Source organism: Schistocerca serialis, chromosome 1 (genome assembly GCF_023864345.2).
Source record: "Schistocerca serialis cubense isolate TAMUIC-IGC-003099 chromosome 1, iqSchSeri2.2, whole genome shotgun sequence".
Classification (NCBI taxonomy): Eukaryota; Metazoa; Arthropoda; class Insecta; order Orthoptera; family Acrididae; genus Schistocerca; species Schistocerca serialis.
In genome coordinates, this window is record NC_064638.1 from 1,102,319,663 (window position 1) to 1,102,339,697 (window position 20,035).

The window sequence follows — 20,035 nt, forward strand, 5'->3', positions numbered from 1 at the left end:
TTTGAAATTACAAATCATTTGGCACACTTAAAATTTCTATTATTAAATAGTAGTGTTTACTATGGTTATTTCTGGATTCATTTATGAAATAATAATCTTAATTCATAGAAATCCTCTAGCGGTTCTAGGCGCTCAGTCCGGAACTGCGCGACTGCTACGGTCGCAGGTTCGAATCCGGCCTCGGGCATGGATGTGTGTGATGTCCTTAGGTTAGTTAGGTTTAAGTAGTTCTAAGTTCTAGGGGACTGATGACCACAGATGTTAAGTCCCATAGTGCTTAGAGCCATTTGAACCATAGAAATCCATTTGTCAAGAAAAATTGTAAACCCTTTGGAATATGGTTATTACCGCAGAGTGAAGTCGTAGTAAGCATGCCTCTGATGTATTTGGACGTATTTTTGTATTTTGGGCGAACAATGTAATTTCGGCTTTCTTAATATGAAAATTAAAAAAGTATGATATATTGAAATGTAACAAAATATACTAACGTAAAAACAAAAGTTCTGCAATAACAATCTTCAAAATTATTTAGATCAATTCCACCACGAGAACCTGAGAGATTTTCAGCTTCATGAATCAGAACCCTAGATAAGAAGAACTGGAGCCAACTCTACAAGAAAATATACGTAAACTAAAAAGTTTATTGTCATCTTACTCCTCTCAAAGCTTCAGAAAAGACTTTGCTTATTGTGGACAATATCTGCACTAGGAAGGAGTGGGTGGATTACAACTGCAAGGCAAAAAGATAGAAAGGGAACGGACATCTATGAAAGAATACCACGAGGAGATTGAGATTGAGCTGTGTTGAGCAACAGTCCCATAAGAAGTACCTCTACCGCCTACGGAGACGATTTCTCTCGTATTTTCGGCTCCCAGATGGAGACGACTTTGAGCTAATCAGTAATGTAACAACGAAAAATGAATCGCTTTATTGTTGCGAGCAATACAGTTTCAGAGCATATGTTTCTCGTGTTTTGAACTGCATAAGGGGCGATCAATAAGTTTCCGTTCGGAGGTCGAGCAGTCCAGAATCTGTGTGCCAATCAGACAAAATCGCCGTAAGCTGTGAGGCGAACATCCCACCGGCGCACCACGCTGAAGGCACCCATTTAGCAAAACACCGTGTGCTGCTGCGTGTAGGAGTCTGTAACTGCCTGCTGCACATCCTATTCCGACAGGAATCGTCGACCATTCGAGGCCTTTTTGAAGGGACCGATGGCGTGATAGTCGCATGGGAAGAGATCAGGACTACAGGGGCGGTGCTCAGTTTCTCCTACTTGAGTTGGCGTAACTTCTGCGTCACGGCATTTGCGATGTGGGGACGTGCGTTATCATGAAGGAGCAGCGCCGCTCCACTACACTGGTTTTCGACAAACATTCTCGAACATACATCTTCTTCATTTTCCGGTAGGTGTCTACACGTGATTGTCCTGCGGCAGCCAAGTAATGGTTGGCTTGTGGTAATAACGTCGCCATAGTTCACGTTTCCGCATTACTGCACGCGCGTCAGAAATATACGTATGCTACACTAATCCCTTTCCTACGTGTCGATGCTCGTATCCCCACATCAAGTCGAATTACGTTGTATATACGCTGTGACTACGCAGATGCTATACTGGTTCTAACCTGATTCATTTGGTCTTCCTTGGTTCTGTTAAAGCGCCCCAGACTACTGTCGAAATGGTTCTCATGCTATCGCCACATTCTTACCTTATCCTCGTCCATACGAGCGAGAGCTCTTTCTCTAACGATCTCGATGCAGACTAGACGCCGCCAGACTGTAATCTTCAGTATTTTATACTGCCTTCCTTTTTTGTTCGCCACGTAAGAATTCTATACACGTTTCGAACCTCAACCTATTATCAAGCAATCCTTCGTATTATATCAATACAACATAATAATTTACCATGATTGGCTGACTAACGAACAAACATTTGGAATTCATAAGTACACATACGTAACATTCTTCATTTAAACCTCTTCTCGTATTTCTTTTATCTATTATGGATTAAAATGAACTCCCTATGACAGTGTAATATAATTTTGTGTGCTAACAGAATTGCTGCATCCAGTCACTATTGCTATCTATTGCTATTTACTTAAAATCAATAGCTAGTTGCGATGAATAACTAGCCAACGTCAGGTGATTAGCTACGACGTTTTACAGAAGTCTATCCGACAGTTCCTGTTCTCAGGCGCCCAGCTGTGTGAAAATGGCGAGTAAGCAACGAAACAACTAAACTGTTATGAAGGCCACATTCAGTTTCGAGCTCCTTCGTGTCGATGTTTGGCGTAATTGTGCAGTTAGAAGAAAGAAGCGCATTAAGTCCACCCGAAGTATTTCGCAGACGTCATGATGAGCGTTTTATATATCATAGACACACTGACAAACGTTTTTCTAAAATTCATGAGAATTAATGGCACTTTGTGGGAATCAGCGCGAACTTGACAGGGTGTTTACATTTTAGGAGGGCTCAAGCCAAACAAGATAGATAAGAGACATATTGTTTTAGTGTCGAATGTCATTGAAAAAATACGTTTGTTATACGGTATCGAACATGAGAGGTAAATATGGTACAAAGGTCGTTTTGTGCTTTTTGTATAATAAATGCCAAATATAACATCAGTCATCTTCTCTTAGCTGCAAAATCGAGTTACAGACCTTCCAGATAGTCGAGTGACAGATATAGGGCCAGTAAGAAAACTTATACCTTTGAATACACGTAGAAAAGCTTGCTACGAGATCCCAACATGTGTTTCTAAAATGCAAATTCCATTGGTGTCAGACAGAAACCTCGAATCTCACTAATAGTTACATTGCTGTCACCTGATACAAAAACTGAAACAACAATTACGTACTCACGTGATGTAAAGTGTCACATTAATTCATCAATACTACTGCTTCCAGGTGAAGGGAATCACCACGGTGGACGTGTGCACCATATACAGAAGCATATCATCCTATGCTATGTCACGTCAGTAAAACGAAACAAAATAGCGTCAACAATACAGCACCCTTAAAACGTAAATTCTCTTGCCCATTTTTACTGCCCATACTTGCTCAAATGACAGCAAACCTTTATTTTTCTGTTTCTAGACGTAATTTTAAGGTAAATGGCGTGTCTGTGACGCGTGCAACTTCTGCATGTAGAAAATACGGCACCCGACGTCGATGAGCAACCAAAAATATCTTTTACCGATTTGCATACAGCGAAGTCTGTTCAGACGTTGGTCTGACCACTTTGTTACGGTAGAAATCGTACTTTGTAGTTTTATTTCGGGTACTGTGATTGACTGTTGTCTCTTGATGAATGACACGACAAATTTTGAAATCATTATCTAAGAAAGTACTGCTGTATGCACCTAGAATAATTTATAGGGAATATCTAGAATTTGAAGTAGCAATTTAAACCGGATTCTCAAATCACTGTTGCCAGTCGTGATGCAATTGTGCGACTATCTACCAAGTGTTGCAATTGTTTATACAGTCCATTGGCTGTGATTTCGACTATGTTTGGCTTTACTCAATCTGAACGGGATTACTTACATGAGCGGGTCAGACTGTTAGTCAAATGACACTGCGTTTCGCGATAGCACTCCCTCCTTCGTTAAGGTAAGACACTTTACCTGTACGGTGGTAATAAAAATCACGTCTCTTGGTATTTGTTAAAATACTAAGAAATAATGTTTAAGGGAGTTTTCCCGACATACGTTCCTATCTACAATTAATATATTTAGAAACGGGTAAGGAACTCTAAGATTTTTTTCCATTATCTATATGCTAAGGATTATGCCTGCTACACTGCTGAGAAACCAGTACAAGGTGACTTTTCTGTAATGTATACTACGAGGTGGTATCTCTGAAACACCTATGTTTAAATCGAGATTTAAGGCACCGATCATTTTAATTTACGTTATACAACATTTATTATTACAATTATTTAAGTGTTGTTTAATTGGTCCTTGTTTATTTTACTGTAGTAAATAAAGTCTGCGGCATTTCGCTGTTTGTCTAAAATCACATACTTTCGTGTGTGTGTGTTTTTTTTAATAATACACATAAAAATGAATTTAACATTCTGAAAAATTATACGACCTACGCAACAAGTAAATTTCAACGTAAAACTAATTTCCAGGGTCTACATTTTCACATAAAGATCCCATTCTATAGCTACGAAAAGAAAGCCTGAGAAACTGACATTCAGTCCTGGGATCTACATTTTTCTTATGACCCCTCAGAATGCATTTGATTTTAATACACACTTTGAGTATTTTACTGGAGATACAGACAGATTCCCATCACAGCTGTCCGTAAGTTCTTCCTCTGAATGATGCTATCGTTCGGTGGCAGAACTATGATCACTGGCTGTTGTAAAATAGTCGTCTTTCCTTCTGTTTCTTGATCTATATCACTAACACCTTCCTCCGTCCATCAACTAACAATTTCAACAAACTCGTGAAAGTTAAAACTGACATATTCCTGCGAACACATTCTGTATTATACCGTACTGAAGAGAACAGGTATTTAGTTCACAAGGAGACCCTAACACCTGTCAACAACAAACGAAACAGGCGATAACGCAATCGACTAGAATGCGTTGTAGGGTTGGCAATTTAAAGAGGGTAGGGAGAGTACACAATTGACCTTGGAGAGCGAGTTCCAAAATTTTTGCGCGGTCTGAGAGACCACACCTCGTAAGTTACGTGTTAATTGGCACGCAATATTACCCTAGTCGCGTCGTGACACTGGCTGTAGTCCATGTAGTTTTAGATTAATATCATTTATTTATGTCATTACTGTCTCTTGACGGATTACATAGTAGCTTTTAAGACAGGCCTCCCTTAGGATGACTTATGTCCGACTAGAATAATGATCTGGTAGTCTCCGGAGTCGGAATTAGCAGTCTAAATCAAGTTTGAAAACCCTGGCTGTCGAATACCTATGGTAAAACTGCTCCATCTTTCAAGCGTTTGCAGTTGTCTGCGGAAACCATTGTTCGTAGTGGTATCGTAAGAGTTGACCATTTCCTCTGTTCGAGAGGAAACCTCACACGAGCAGACCAGATGAAGACGAGATACATCACTATCTTGCTATAGCATCCTTACCATGATAGGTACTTCGTCGATAAAGGACAGTGCCACGAGAACTGCGACTGATAATTAAATACAAATCAAAGAGTTTTCTTCGTCTGTATTAAATGTTTCAGTGGTTCATCATATCATCTTCAGGTGGAGAATTATGTAGTCGTATCCTTGGCATTACTGAGGAGCATAGACATTTTCTCACGGTAGTAGGCGAAGTGAAGGGATGTGTCAAGGACGCTGCCCGGATTTTGCCAAAGGAAGAGGATCCGATTTGTTAAATAGGACCTTAAAATTGCTCATGTTGTTCATTTATTCTGAAAACAAATTTCTTTTTTTAATTACTTGTACATAGTTTGCTTTTCGAAGACGTTCATACAAATAGTATTTCGTCCATAAACCTAAGCAAAAAAAAAGCTTGTCTTAAAAAAGTGTAACTAAGACTCTCAACAGTGTGTAAGAAATACCCAAATGGAAAACTAAATACTTCTTTATTTGGATAACTTCACTGTCCTGACAAACTGATCATTATTCTAATGTAAATTATTTCCTCTTTGCTATTAAAACACAGCTCAGTGTTCTAATATAAAGTTCACTATCACCTCCCCGAATCCCGGAAGTGGCATGCTAACGGGCGCGGCTGTCCATGAGAGCCAGATAAAATTTTATCATTTTACAGAAATCAGTACCATACGTGCTGTCATTGCAAGATAGAGTTTTCTTGTGCACGTTTGCATATTTTGACCTTATAGGAAATAAATTCAAGCATATTGCATATTTTGATTTTCATATACTTAACATGGCACATTTTACAATTTAATCCCATATATCCATCACCTTTTCCTGCCTTAGTGCATAATATTACCCTATTGTGCATAATAGTGCACTTTTTCAATATTGCACCACAATGTATGTCATTTGGATTAAGAATGCTAAACCATTTGCTTCGACAATGACCTCGGAGTTTTCACCAGGCACAGATGTCCGCCCCCGGTAGCTGAGTGGTCAGCGCGACAGACTGTCTATCCAAAGGGCCCGGGTTCGATTCCCGGCTGGGTCGGAGATTTTCTCCGCTCAGGGACTGGGTGTTGTGTTGTCCTAATCATCATCATTTCATCCCCATCGACGCGCAAGTCGCCGAAGTGGCGTCAAATCGAAAGACTTGCACCAGGCGAACGGTCTACCCGACGGGAGGCCCTCGTCACACGACATTTCATACCAAGCAGAGGATATAATCTCGCTACTTTGAAGTGCTGAATTTTGGCAAACCACTAACAAACAGACATGCTCCAATCTTCCTTCAGCCTCCAAGGTTATCTTACACTGTTCTTCTTTCAGTTTCGATTTGAGCTGAGGAGGTGATCAGAAATCAAGCAAAGAGAATTTTGCGGGACGTCATAATTATTACCGACAGAGTTGTTGGAATAAATAGATCTGATACTGTTGTATTCGACAGAGAAATTAGAACAATTTTTGGTGGCGGAAATGAAAAGGATATAGAATTATTCAAACATACACTTTCCCAAATTTCCTCATTTAAGTATTAATCTGTCACTTCTTCCAATGGAGAAAACTCATCTCCTGTAGATAAACGCATCAGGCTCAATGAGGAGAATTTGTATCATTATTTACCAGCGAAAAAATGCTCCTGTCGGAGCGCAAGAAAGGCGATTATGCTCCTGTTCAAAAGACTGACTGGAAAGTGGGGTACCAACTGCCTCGTTCTACCTTCCTCAGCACCTTTCAAAATTCTCCAAACATTTTGTCAAGCGAACATATCCGACACTATTTTTAGCATCTCGCTCCCACAAACTCCCCCAAACCACTAGTCCATCGCTGTAAGTCGCTCGTACGCATCCACACACACTTGCCGATTCTCACTCACTTATTCTGCCCAACTCATTGTCATTATCTCTTTGTGTCTCCCTAATTGTCACCATTTCCCGTCTCAGAGCCACAGTCTCCTTCGACCCGTCCTGCTAATACCACCTCATCTCATTGTCACAGTCTCTCTCTCGTTCTCTCTTACTGTTACTATTTTATTTATTCCTTCCCACTGCTGCTTTGTCTTCTCACTTTATCACTCTCTTCCTCTGTCATTGTCATCGACCCTGTCTCTCATTAACACTGTCTCTCACCCATTTATACTTTCTCCGTCTCTTTATTCCTCACCCACTGGCACTGTCTCCTTCACTCTTTCCCTAGCACTGTTCTCTCACTGTGAACTGTGTTATCACTGCCACTGTGTCCCTCTCTTTATCTCACTCTTCCCTCGCCTCCTTCACTCTTTCTATACCACAACAACTGTTTGCTATCGTACAGTATTTATTACTTCTCCATCTCTCTCCCATTGTCACTGTCCCCTTCTCTTTCATCGTAAAAAAACGGGTATATATTCGCATATCAAACTTTTGGAAAAAAATTAAAGGTGATGAGGAATATGGAATCAGTCAATAGGAACCCCAACTTCTCAGTCAGAGTCTTTTAAACAAGAGCATGTTCACCTTTTTTGTGCTCCGATAGGAGCATTCTTCCGCTGGTTTCCTTTTTTTCTCTGTTACAGCAGTGCATATCACTCATATGAAAAGAACTGCAATTATTGGTAGTTTACTAATGTGAAATTTAATTTTACGTGCACAAAATTTTTGCATGTGCTTCAGTAATACAGGCTGGGGTTCTCAGAACCATTCTGATGATTACGGTGACACTTTACACCATATTTCTTCGTGCTACGTCGCTTTATAAACTACGTTTTCGCCTCTCACCGGATTTTACGCGTGTATTTTATGTCAATTACGGGACTTTTGAATCTCTGTATCTCGGAAGTGTATACGAATATCAACAAAATTTTGAAGGTTACGAGATCTCAGGAATATATTGTAGAAAATTTATCCATTTGTGTGCATAGCCATCTTCGAAACTACAGCTCGGTTTTGGTACGAAAAAATGGTAAGAAACCATTTTATGGGCTTTTCTAATGAACAGCCTATGAACTAACGGTGCCTACATAAGTCTCTTATGGCAGACTGTAGACCACATCAAATGTAAAAAGAACCACACGATCTGCTCCATGTGCCTAAGGAAAATATTTTTACCATGTACTGTAGGATAGAGACACAAAGACGATCCGTCTACCAGATATACAAATGGTCTCTAGCCCAAGGGATATCCAAAACACTTGACCCTACCACCGAATCACCAACAGAACCCGAGGTATAAGTCACGAAAGAGTTCCGTCTTTTTGCGCGGAATTATGGAACATATTAGATAGTGCACCGATTTATCGTGTGGTTTTTAGTGATATGAGTCTCCGAAGGATTATACTGTTCGTGTTCAATGCAGCTCTTTTAATTTAAGCGCCGAAGGCGCATCATTGAGAGAGCTGGAAACTGTCAGGAGAGAAAGGAATTCGGAAGGAATTGGCTGTGGCCTATAGTAAGGGACCAACACCGCGCCTAAATTGAAACTGGAAAACCACTAAAACCCATTTTCAAGGTTGCTGGTGGATGGATTCGAACCCCCTCGTCTCCCGAATCCAGGGGTCTCTACCTCAACGCCTCAACGCACAGATTACTCCGATAGTTGGAGAATTTGGAAAAGCTGGTTGTTATACATTGTTTTAAAATAAAATGCATCACAACAAAAGAAGGAATTATGATACTGTATGTTTTTCCTTTAGTACTGCGTGTCTGATCATTTTCTAGTGCATGAATGCATGCATATTTTAAGATTTTATTGTGCATGGAATTCATAGGTTCAGCTATTATAGCATAATAAGAGCGTAAAAAGATTTTGGACGAAACGGTGGAAGGGAGGGGCGGGAACGCAGGACGTCAGCTTGGACGAATTCAAGCAGCCTGCTGAAAAAATCTTTTAGAAATGAAGGGATTATAGACTGCGCTATCATCACACACCCTTGCCGTTGTCCACAGTCCCCTCCCCACCGTTCCGTATCGGAACTGGTTTTCATAATTGAGTACCGCCCGGGTGGGCAGACTAGGCGGTTTTTTGCCGTTTGGACTATTAATGACAGATTTTTGAGGACATTTTCTAAAGAAATGGAACCGTCGATGTTTGGGCGATATTTTCGTTGATCAACAAGATATTTCGGCGACACAGGAAAATCTAAGTGTATTTTTATGCACTTCTTTAATGTAATTTTGTTTATCGCTTCGCTACTATTATCCCCAAAGCTATACCAGTCTCCAAGTAAAGACTCCTGTGCAAACATTAAACAGCTGTAGATAGGTAATTAGGCTTTTATAGTAATGCGTATATAATTTTAACTTATCGTAACGCTATGGACGAATCAAACGGTTTTCCTCTTCTTTCTCGTTACAAACATATTCACTATTAGAATCTGTCCTAACAGCACACAGCACAAAAACAATAAACAGCACCATTTACATTAACCTGCAAGTAAGAACTGCACTGGCTGATAAGACAACAGGTGAGCTCACGTAAGGCAAAAATGCACAGTAGCTGGTCTTGGATAAATCAGGAATGGGCTACAATCGGTACTGCTATCGATGTATCGATAGTTAAAAATCTACCAGATGCAAAAAAAAAAAAAAAAAAAAAGTTCAAATGTGTGTGAAATCTTATGGGACTTAACTGCTAAGGTCATCAGTCCCTAAGCTTACACACTACTTAACCTAAATTATCCTAAGGACAAACACACACACCCATTCCCGAGGGAGGACTCGAACCTCCGGCGGGACCAACTCCACCAGATGCCTCGCTGGCTATAGATAGTGCGTGTCCCTTTCTCGTCGTTGATTGGAAATCAAAACATCTTTCAGTAACACTGTACGGCAACTAGGTCGTGTGTAACTTCGTTTAGGTGATAGGGCTGGTCCGAACCGCCCAGACCCTCTTTTGGCTATGTCCTTGTGTGTGTGTGTGTGTGTGTGTGTGTGTGTGTGTGTGTGTTCTCACCAATAACAGGGATATGACTACGTAATTATCCACCTGAAGATAATATGGAACGTAGTAAACAGAATGAGATCGAGGAACAATTGTGTACAGCCAAACAGAAGATGAAAGGAGGGCAACCATAGTGATGGTACAGTAAATTCTGAACCATGAACAGCTGTTTACCTCAGACAACCATTGTTGTTCCCATGTGACTCCATCGCAGCTGCAAATACACGACTGCGGCGTCGAAGTCTCCCTCTGATTCTCGTCTGGGAGGCTCCATTGCTGAGAAGGAGGGGGTTAATGTTTAACGTCCCGTCGACAATGAGGTCTCTTAGAGACAGAGCTCGGATTAGGTAAGGACGGTGAAGGAAATCTGGCGTGCTCTTTAACATGAACCATCCCGCCATTTGCCATTAGCGATTAAGGGAAACCATGGAAAGCCTAAACCTGGATGGCCGAATCTGTTTTGAACCGCCGTCCTCCCGAATGCGAGTCCATTCCGCTAACCACTGCGCTACCTCGATCGCTCCCATTGCTGTGTGGCGGAATTTACCGAATGCATACAGCAGATAAGCGAGATGGCTTAAGAACCGGGAACTAGACACGTGGTGCGAGCCAGCAAGCGGCTATGCTATCGCGTGCTGGTCGCCGAGAAGATCCTCTGGCGCGCCCTGGGCCACAACTTCCGTGCCGCTTGACGCATTTTTTCGGCAATTACCGCCAGCATTACGGTTTCCCCTACTGGCCGTGACGGTCGGCGCTCGCGAGCAAATTAACGCACGCAGGAATCATTTCCATGCCACGCAAACAGGAGATTGGAGATACCTCGTCACTTCTTTCAGTATCTGCATAATTTTTCAGGAGCTACGTAGGGGGAACCTCGCTTTCCGAAATACTTGATAGCTGCAGGAGAAATACCCCAGGGTTGTAGTCTATTACCGGTATTATTCAGCCTGTACACGGGACAACCAGCAAAATAAACAGAGGAGAAACTTCATAGAGAAGAAATAAAATCTTCGAGATTTGCCGATGACATTGAAATTCGCCAGAGATGGTAAATGGATTGGAAAGTTAATTGCATGGAACGGATGGTGTCTTGAAAAGATGTTGTAAGATAAGTTCTAATAAAAGAAAAAGAAGGGTAACGGAATGTAGACGAAATAAATCAGGCGACGCGAAATAAATCAGGCGACGATTAGAAAATAGACACTACATGAATTTTACAATTTGGGCAGCAAAATAACTGACAATTTGCATCTACATCTCCACGATTACTCTGCAATTCACAGTTAAGTACCTGGCAGAGGATTCATCGAAGCACCTTCAACCTATTTTTGTACCATTCCACTCTCGAACAGCGCGGGGGAAAAACGGACACACAAATTTTTCCGTGCGAGCTCTGATTTCTTATTTTAGCATGACAATCAATTCTCGCTTTTTAGGTGGGTTCCAACGAAATACTTTCACACTCTGACGAGGAAGGTAGTGATTGAAATTTCATGAGAAGACTCTGTCGCAAAGTAAGAGGCCTTTGTTTTAATGACTGCCACCCCAATTCACGTATCATATTCGTGACACTCTCTCCTCGATTTCACCACAATACAAAAAGAGCTGAACTTTTCCGATTTCCCCTGTCAATTCCATCTGATGTGGATTCCACACGGCACAGCAATACTCTAGAAGAGGGCGTGCAAGCGTAGTGTAAAGCCATGTCTTTAGTAGCACTGTCGTAATTGCTAAGTGTTCTGCCAATAAACCGCAGTCTTTGGTTAGCTTTCCCTACTACATTATCTATGTGATCGTTCCAATATAAATTATTCTTAGTCATAATCCCTAAGTATTTAGCTGAGTTGACAGGCTTTTAGATTTGTGTAATTCATCGCTTAACAGAAATTTAACGGATTCCTTTTAGTATTCATGTGGATGACTTCACACTTTTCATTATTTAAAGTCAACTGCCACTTTTCGCACCATACATATATCGTGTATGTCATTTTGCTATTGTGTGGCGTGATAGAGGACGGGAGGGAGAGGTGATAACAACCGCAGGCTTGAAAACATTAAATCAAATGGATATAGTTAACGCCGACAAGAAGACTTGCACTGGATAGACTAGCGTTCTGCATCAGAAAAATTAATCTAAGGAATTCTTGTAGGAATGTGATACGGTTTGCCGGCCGAAGTGGCCGTGCGGTTCTAGGCGCTACAGTCTGGAACCGCGAGACCGCTACGGTCGCAGGTTCGAATCCTGCCTCGGGCATGGATGTGTGTGATGTCCTTAGGTTAGTTAGGTTTAAGTAGTTCAAATGGTTCAAATGGCTCTGAGCACTATGCGACTCAACTGCTGAGGTCATCAGTCGCCTAGAACTTAGAACTAATTAAACCTAACTAACCTAAGGACATCACACACATCCATGCCCGAGGCAGGATTCGAACCTGCGACCGTAGCGGTCACGCGGTTCCAGACTGAAGCGCCTTTAACCGCACGGCCACACCGGCCGGCAATTAAGTAGTTCTAAGTTCTAGGGGACAGATGACCTCAGCAGTTAAGTCCCATAGTGCTCAGAGCCATTTGAACCATTTTGTGATACGGTTTTCATAAACAGATTCACGAGGCAGGTTTTTGTATATCGTTACACATTGTAAACAAGTTGTCCGGCCGTACACACTCAACGCTACCCTTGCGAAGTCAAGGCGGGTGGCTTGTATTAAATAATTCTTACAATTGGTTAACACTTTATCGGTAAATTACTGTGCTTTAACTGCCAATCTCCCTTGACGGGCATTGATGCTCCCTCATGAAACCAGTGGCATCTCGCCCCTGTATTACGCGATTTGGATAGCCTCGGGGTGTTTGTTCAGTTACTACATCCGGGATGCCGGTATAAACAGTTGGTTGTGCAGTAAACATTTCAGTATCTCTTCACCTGCTTGTTCCAACAACACCTGAGCCACGTACGTTTCTATTACACACGTCTGCTTCTAAGACACTGAGCGTCCATTGTGCTAATATCTATTCCATATTGCGGGAGTAACTGTTGCATATCACTGTCGTTCTTTATCCAGTCTCTTCCCAACCAAGTTTCGTAATCGTCAGTGGGTTTTTATTTCTTTCGCTATATGTCTGTCGGTTTTTCAACTAATAAAGGAATTGTTGTTAGAAAAGATCGATTTGCAACATGTGGATGACATACAAAATAAAGCCCACGGGCAATGACAAAACTATCCGGAAAGACATTCGTTAACATGTGCAAACAGAAAATAGCTGCGTTTTGCATCAGGGTGAGTCCAACTGTTTTCGTATTGTTTTCTCAAAATGGGTCACGTCAAGAGAAGGGAGTAGTGACAGCACTCTGCAGTGTGAAAACTTATTCTTATGACGCTTTAAGAAGACAACAAACGTGTTTTTGTGAAGACACACCACTAATACATAAAAGTCTTAATTGTTTATTACATCAGACCTTAGTGTGCAGCATATCCTAACATATGACAACATGATGGAAACACAAACGTCAATATTCATTTATTCTTATGACGCTTTAAGAAGACAACAAACGTGTTTTTGTGAAGACACACCACTAATACATAAAAGTCTTAATTGTTTATTACATCAGACCTTAGTGTGCAGCATATCCTAACATATGACAACATGATGGAAACACAAACGTCAATATTCATTTATTCTTATGACGCTTTAAGAAGACAACAAACGTGTTTTTGTGAAGACACACCACTAATACATAAAAGTCTTAATTGTTTATTACATCAGACCTTAGTGTGCAGCATATCCTAACATATGACAACATGATGGAAACACAAACGTCAATATTCATTTATTCTTATGACGCTTTAAGAAGACAACAAACGTGTTTTTGTGAAGACACACCACTAATACATAAAAGTCTTAATTGTTTATTACATCAGACCTTAGTGTGCAGCATATCCTAACATATGACAACATGATGGAAACACAAACGTCAATATTCATTTTGCGCAAGTCGAATGACGGTTTTTATTTATCGTACTGTGTAAAACAGGACTAGAAAAACAATCCAGTTGTACTCCGAGTGAATTATTGTTGCTTTCATTTGTTAGAATGCACCTGACGAAGAAAACTGTGCACACAGGAGTTTACATCTTATGATGTAATAAATGTGATACGTAGTTATGGAGGCAATGTTGTGCCTGGCTTTCAAGTCTGAGTACAGCGTTCACCAGCTATGTTGTAATATCTGTGGCTTTGTCTGACCGTCTTCCAGAATATAATTATGTGACAATGTCGTAAAGAAATAACTCTGAAGCAAGGAAGATCAAATTTTTTACTTATGTCTCCAGCAACAGACAGGCCCTCCTCTGAAACACAAATGCCACGCCCCCCCCCCCCCCCCCCCCTTAAAGACATTCTTCGGGAAGAGTCTAAAAACTCATGCATATTTGGTGAGTTCGTCACTCGGAAACATTACTCCAGAGACTACGAAGCCGCTGTAGATCTCTGTAATGTAATTCTGTCTGAAACAGTAGGACCACCTGTGGTTACATTCCTCTTTGTGAATTGTATTTCGTCCGTAAAACTATAACTTACTACTTTGCCACCGTACCAGAAGTCATCGGTTCCATTACACAGTACATTTCTCTGGAATTATCGAGAACTGTGTGAGAGGTACGATTTCTTCTTTTAGTCTATTTGATAGACACATTGCACCTTTTTAACAACACGCCTATCAGAGCAGGAAACAAATGTTTTCTCAGAAATCTTCACCAGAAGGCTAATTTAAATGCATCGTTTCGGTATAAGGCGGGTGTCTTACTATCGCATACTCTGGCCGCGGTAAGTGGATAGTTGTCTATCTTGGTGTATGACACACATGTTATAACATTTTTGAAAGGAAAACGTTAAGAACTTATAGCAGCCCGGCGCGCTTCTCTAAACAGTCGCTAAGTGGGATGGTTGTCAATCTCTTAGAAATCTAATTTTCGATTAGTTGTTATGAGGAAGCAAAAATTAATTTCTGGTACTTAGAAGTGTAAAGTATTATCGCCCCTGTCTCATCGATCTAGGCGTGCAACGAAATTCACATACATGGATACATTTACTTAATGTTTCGAACACAGAAGACCGCATGATCTTACGTCGAAACTTCCGTCCACTGATTGCGTTCATCGAACACAAACACGCAATATACTAAAGTGTCAAGAAGAAGGAAACAAATCCGTGTACTTAATGTGAGATATGTATTACTGACATAAGACCAGAGACAATATTAATATACTCAATAATACTGGAAGTTCACGGACAGCGCAGAGATTAAAATGATGTCAGCAGATGAGTTTTTTGTACTGGTGCAGTTGAATAGTGACAGAACGGAGAGCAAAAGAAATAAACAGAGACGTAAAACGAACTGAAATGCTTTTGGTAAACTAAACAGAAATTTAAAAATGATGATTCTAGTGTACCTGATTGCGACAGATTACAGTCACAGTGTATTAACAGTTTCGATGTACGGTACGGAAAAATGCGTGTTGATAGTGAATTGACAAAGTAGTTCTGTGCTGGATTGTAGTAGATAGAAAAAACCGCAACGATGGCATTACTGAAGGTACATAGATAACATAACATCGAAGTGTAATATGGAAGGTTGTAGCTGAAGACAGAAATACATGGAAAAATTATTTAACAGCCTACAGAATTACAGACTGAAGATAATAATAAAGATTAGATATGTGAACTACGTTGTCATCGGCATGTATCTAGAAGATAAAGAATTTCTTCTCTCAAATGACGGACATGTTGCTGTCTATAAGTTGTAAAGCAGGTAGAAGACGTCTTCATAACACGTAGATTCTTCGAGAAATGTTCAAAATACGCAGTGTCTCCCGTGTAACTTAAAAGAAAGGAGCTACAAGGGATAAGATTTGTCGGCGTCGGTGAAGACTTGCAGAACAGAAGACTTTGGAAGGTGGTGCAGAAAATCCCAGAGAGACAATTTCACATCGAGGTAAAGTCGCCTGTCGCAGTTGCAATGAATTACGAACACAATTTCCGGAATTTTTCTTTAGTAATAACCCATATTGCTTTGATTATTACTCTTAATTCGTAAGAAACCTGTGAAATTGCTTATCTTTAGACGCGCAAGGGAAGAGCTTGACACTTTAGACCTTTAGACGTATGGTGTTAATGTGCTATGGATAGAAGAAATATGGTTCACAACTATACTCTGCAAACCACTGTGAAGCGGGGGAATACGCTCCGTTTTACCAGTTTTCGGGGCCTCTTTCCATTCCACTCACATATGGAGGAATAGTTGCTTAAACGCCTCGTACTCTCTAGTCTAGTCTTCACGATCTGTACGGGAGATATACGCAGGGGTTGTACTATATCGTCACTTACACTTGGATCTTGCAACTTCATGAACAAGTTTGCTTCTATCTTCAAACCGTGACCAGTTCAGTTCTTCCAGCACCTTCGTGACACTCTCCCAAGGGTGTAACACACCTATAACCATTCGTGCTGAGCACCTCTGTATACGCTCAATAATCCCTGCTTTCCTATTTGCACGAGTCCCACACTTTTGAGCAATATACTGGGGTGGGTCGCACAAGTGTTTTGTATGCAATCTCCTTTGTAGACTGCCTGCGATTCGTAGTAACTAACCTACGAATGACCCGACCTCTGCAGTCTCCTTTACCTACGACTGAGTCTCTCTGAGCCTTCCATTTCATATATCTACAAATTGTTACATCCAGGTATTTGTACGAGTTTGCCAATTCCACCTGTGACTCGTTGATACTGAAATCATAGGAGATTACGCTTTTAGTTTTGCAAAATACAAAATTTTACATTTCTGAACAGTAAAATCAAATTTCCAATCTTTGCACCACACACAGCTCTTTTCAGGCAGCTCTTCATCACCGATTAGGGCATCAATTGCGAGGTTACAGATAATATTGCATGCAAGGCCGTTAGCATACAACATGAGCAGCAAGGGTCCCAACACACTTCCTTGGGGCACACTCTAAGTTATTCCTACATCTGTCGGTGACCTCCATTCTAGATGCGTTTTTTATGTGAAGAAATCGTCAATCTAGTCACGAACTTCACCTGATATCCCATTCTATCGTACCTACGATAAGAAGCGTAGGTGTGGCACTGTGTCAAAATGCTTTCAAGAAATGGTACAGCAAGAACTTCGTGCTGGTGTCGAAGGGGCGCAGTTTCTACCGAATGGCACGAAATCCTGCCGTGCCTCGCCGACGCACATTCCCAAGGGGACGCCAGCGTTGGGGGGCGCGCGTGTTTTTTTCAGCGGCCGGCTGCGGTTTTCGCCCGCGGCCGTGTTTTTCCCCGCGCGGCCGCCGATACTGTGTTATTAGGGGTCACCAGGAAGTGGGGGGTGGCGGTGTGGGGGCAGGAGGAGCCGGAGCAGAAATCATTGCGTTCTTCCGGTGTTCCACATGACGGAGTAGCAGCGTCGGAGCGTGACCACGTGGGAGCGGCGCGCAAGCCGCTCCGCGAGTGCGTCCACTCAGCAGCTCGTCACCCACATCATGAGAGTGACAACACCTCCGCGACGTTACTACACAGGGGCGCTTATAGAAGGTGCTGAAAACACCCGGCTACAGCTGAAATGGAGAGTGTTAGATGTGCCACAACACGGTATTACTGCGGTGTCCGTGGTGTCAAAAATATTTAAGGTACGCCAGACTGACATGTGCAGTATCAGCAAATCGGTTTTCGTTTACTTCGTCTCACCTCTAGAACACCTCGACCACATTCTTCTAGCGGAATAATTTATATATACATTCTCGTTTCTACAGACAGTCCTCGTCGTTCAGAAGAGGATGGCAAAAGATGAGAGCAGTCGGAAACGCGATCAAGCAAGCAGTGGAGTATTTCCGAAACTCCGACAGTACAATGTCTTTCGTGAGGTGACCGCGTCGCATGGGGAACTCGATCGGAATAATTTCACTGGAAAACAACACAGTTGATAAGGTGAAATTACTGAACAGACTCAAGACTGCAAACTGCCGCCGGAGACTAAGTGTTCTGTAAAACCGCCAGTCTCTACTGGTAGCTACGTAAGCGTTCTGAGCCTACAATGAAACTTTGTTACAAACTGTTGCACAAAGGGATACAGGTAAGAGTTTTAGTTTTTCAGGCTCTCAGAAAATAAGTTAATATTCCTATTACTTCTGTACTTACATTCTCTATGAAGTGCATCACAGGTGGTGCTTGGCATGGTATCACGTGTTATGGCTTTTTCCCGTTCCAAACGCCTATAGAGAGAGGGAAGACAGAGTGCTTGAAAGTTTCTGTAGGTATTGAAATTAGTCTGATCTTGTCTTCACGATCCCGCTGGGACGATTCGGGCTGAAGAATCTCTCTTACGGCTGGTTACTGAAATTTTATAATATCTTCATGAATGTTCTAATTAAGGTTTGTCAACATACACACGACGCTCTCCTGTGAATCAGACAAACCTGTTACCATACGTGTCATTCGTCTTTGTTTACGTTCAGTATCTCTTGTTAGTTCCATCTCTTATGGGTCCCACAGGCGTCACACGTCTCTAAGACGTGTAATGCAAATGACTTGCAAGCAGTTTCCTTTGTAGAAACTATGTTTCAGCATAATACTGTATGCAGAGTCAACAGACAAAATTATTAGTATAACGTCGATGACGCAAATGATGCATTGAAGAATGTCCCACCTACATATTTCCGTAGGCAAACATTTCATAACAAAAAGGAAATGCAGGCACTTTGTTAAATGTTAGCCGTTCAAATCGAACAAATATCGTAATTTATTTCACAATTAGTGCCACACTCGATTTACCATTGGGTGACGTGTTTTTCCACTCTGAAATGCCTTGTACGACCCATTTCACGCACGAAAACATGGACTGATTGTTACGTTAGAGTGGCGGTACACTGTCAACGATACGGTGATTCAAGATGTCATCGCAGATGCCACAGCCATTTGTCGTGGGACAGATCTACGCATTCTGAGCAACTGCTTGGGTGCGTGGGCAGAGAAAGCGACAAGCACCGTGGACGGCGTCACAGGAACGGGCCCGGTGCGGCGCGGAGCACGTGCGCTGACAGCTGTCGCAGCGCGGCACTGACCTGCTGTCCGGCGACTTCGCCCAACGGCCCGCCCTTCGTGTTGGCAGCCACCCACGCCTCCGCGAATGTCTCCATAGCGCTCTGAAAGTCCATATTCGGCGCAGCGCGCGCAGGAGATCCCAGCGGGCGCCTGGGAGCCGGCGATGCGCAGCGATCCGGTGCGACGGCTCGCCGCACACGTCCCACCCGCTCGGCTGCCGGGCTCGCACTGAGGGGCGCCGTGCGCCTGCCGCCCGCCAGACAGCGCGCGCGTCGTCCGCGCATCGCGCCGCGGGAGGGGCGTGGCCCGCGCGGGAGGGGCGCGGCCAGCGGGTTCGCGAAGGCGTGGCCTCGGCGCCGGGGCGGGCGGCGTCGCGAGGAGGGGGTGGCGCCGACCACGCCCAGCGCCACGCGGGAGGGGAACGGCGCCAGCGTCCCGGCGCTGTCAGACGCGCTACGCCGCAGGAAACGGGCAGACGGCCGCTGTCTGGGACGCAGCGATTCGGATCGGCCGCTGGGAAATAAACGCAAGATCAGCGTCAGCAACACGCAGATTTAAAGAGCGCAATTTACCTTCTTCTGCTTTTTCACAATACTTGTGTCATTGCCGCTCCCGTAAATATGTTTAATACTAAATATCAGATGGTGTCTAGTTTTCTTGTAAGCGAAAGCTTACATTTTTTGAGCTCTGCTTCTGAAAACAGCTTATTTTATTATATTTGCTGCGTTTTACAACTGAGCTGCCAAAAGTAATCGACACAGGCCTGTTTTTTCACCAATATTAAACTATGCGTGTACAAAATATGAACCTTTTTCATTTCTTATTATTTTAACAAAATTTTAACCATTAAGAAACTAATTAGGAGGGTGAGGAAGCACACTTTTTTTCTTCTTTTTTTGTGCGATAGCCACGCTCCAAGGGGGATGAATG

General features: G+C 42.4%; 1 protein-coding gene across 1 annotated transcript in view; it reads right to left on the reverse strand.

Annotated features, from left to right (window-relative positions):
• The window catches only part of LOC126455687 (uncharacterized), a 647,280-nt gene extending 627,571 nt beyond the window's left edge, over positions 1–19,709 (reverse strand). The window contains exons 1-2 of the mRNA XM_050091455.1: positions 19,696–19,709; positions 19,126–19,618 (exon numbers count right to left, since the gene is read on the reverse strand). Of these exons, the coding sequence (XP_049947412.1) occupies positions 19,126–19,618; positions 19,696–19,709 (507 nt within the window). The remainder of the gene's footprint in view (positions 1–19,125; positions 19,619–19,695) is intronic.
• Between the last annotated feature and the right edge of the window lie 326 nt (positions 19,710–20,035).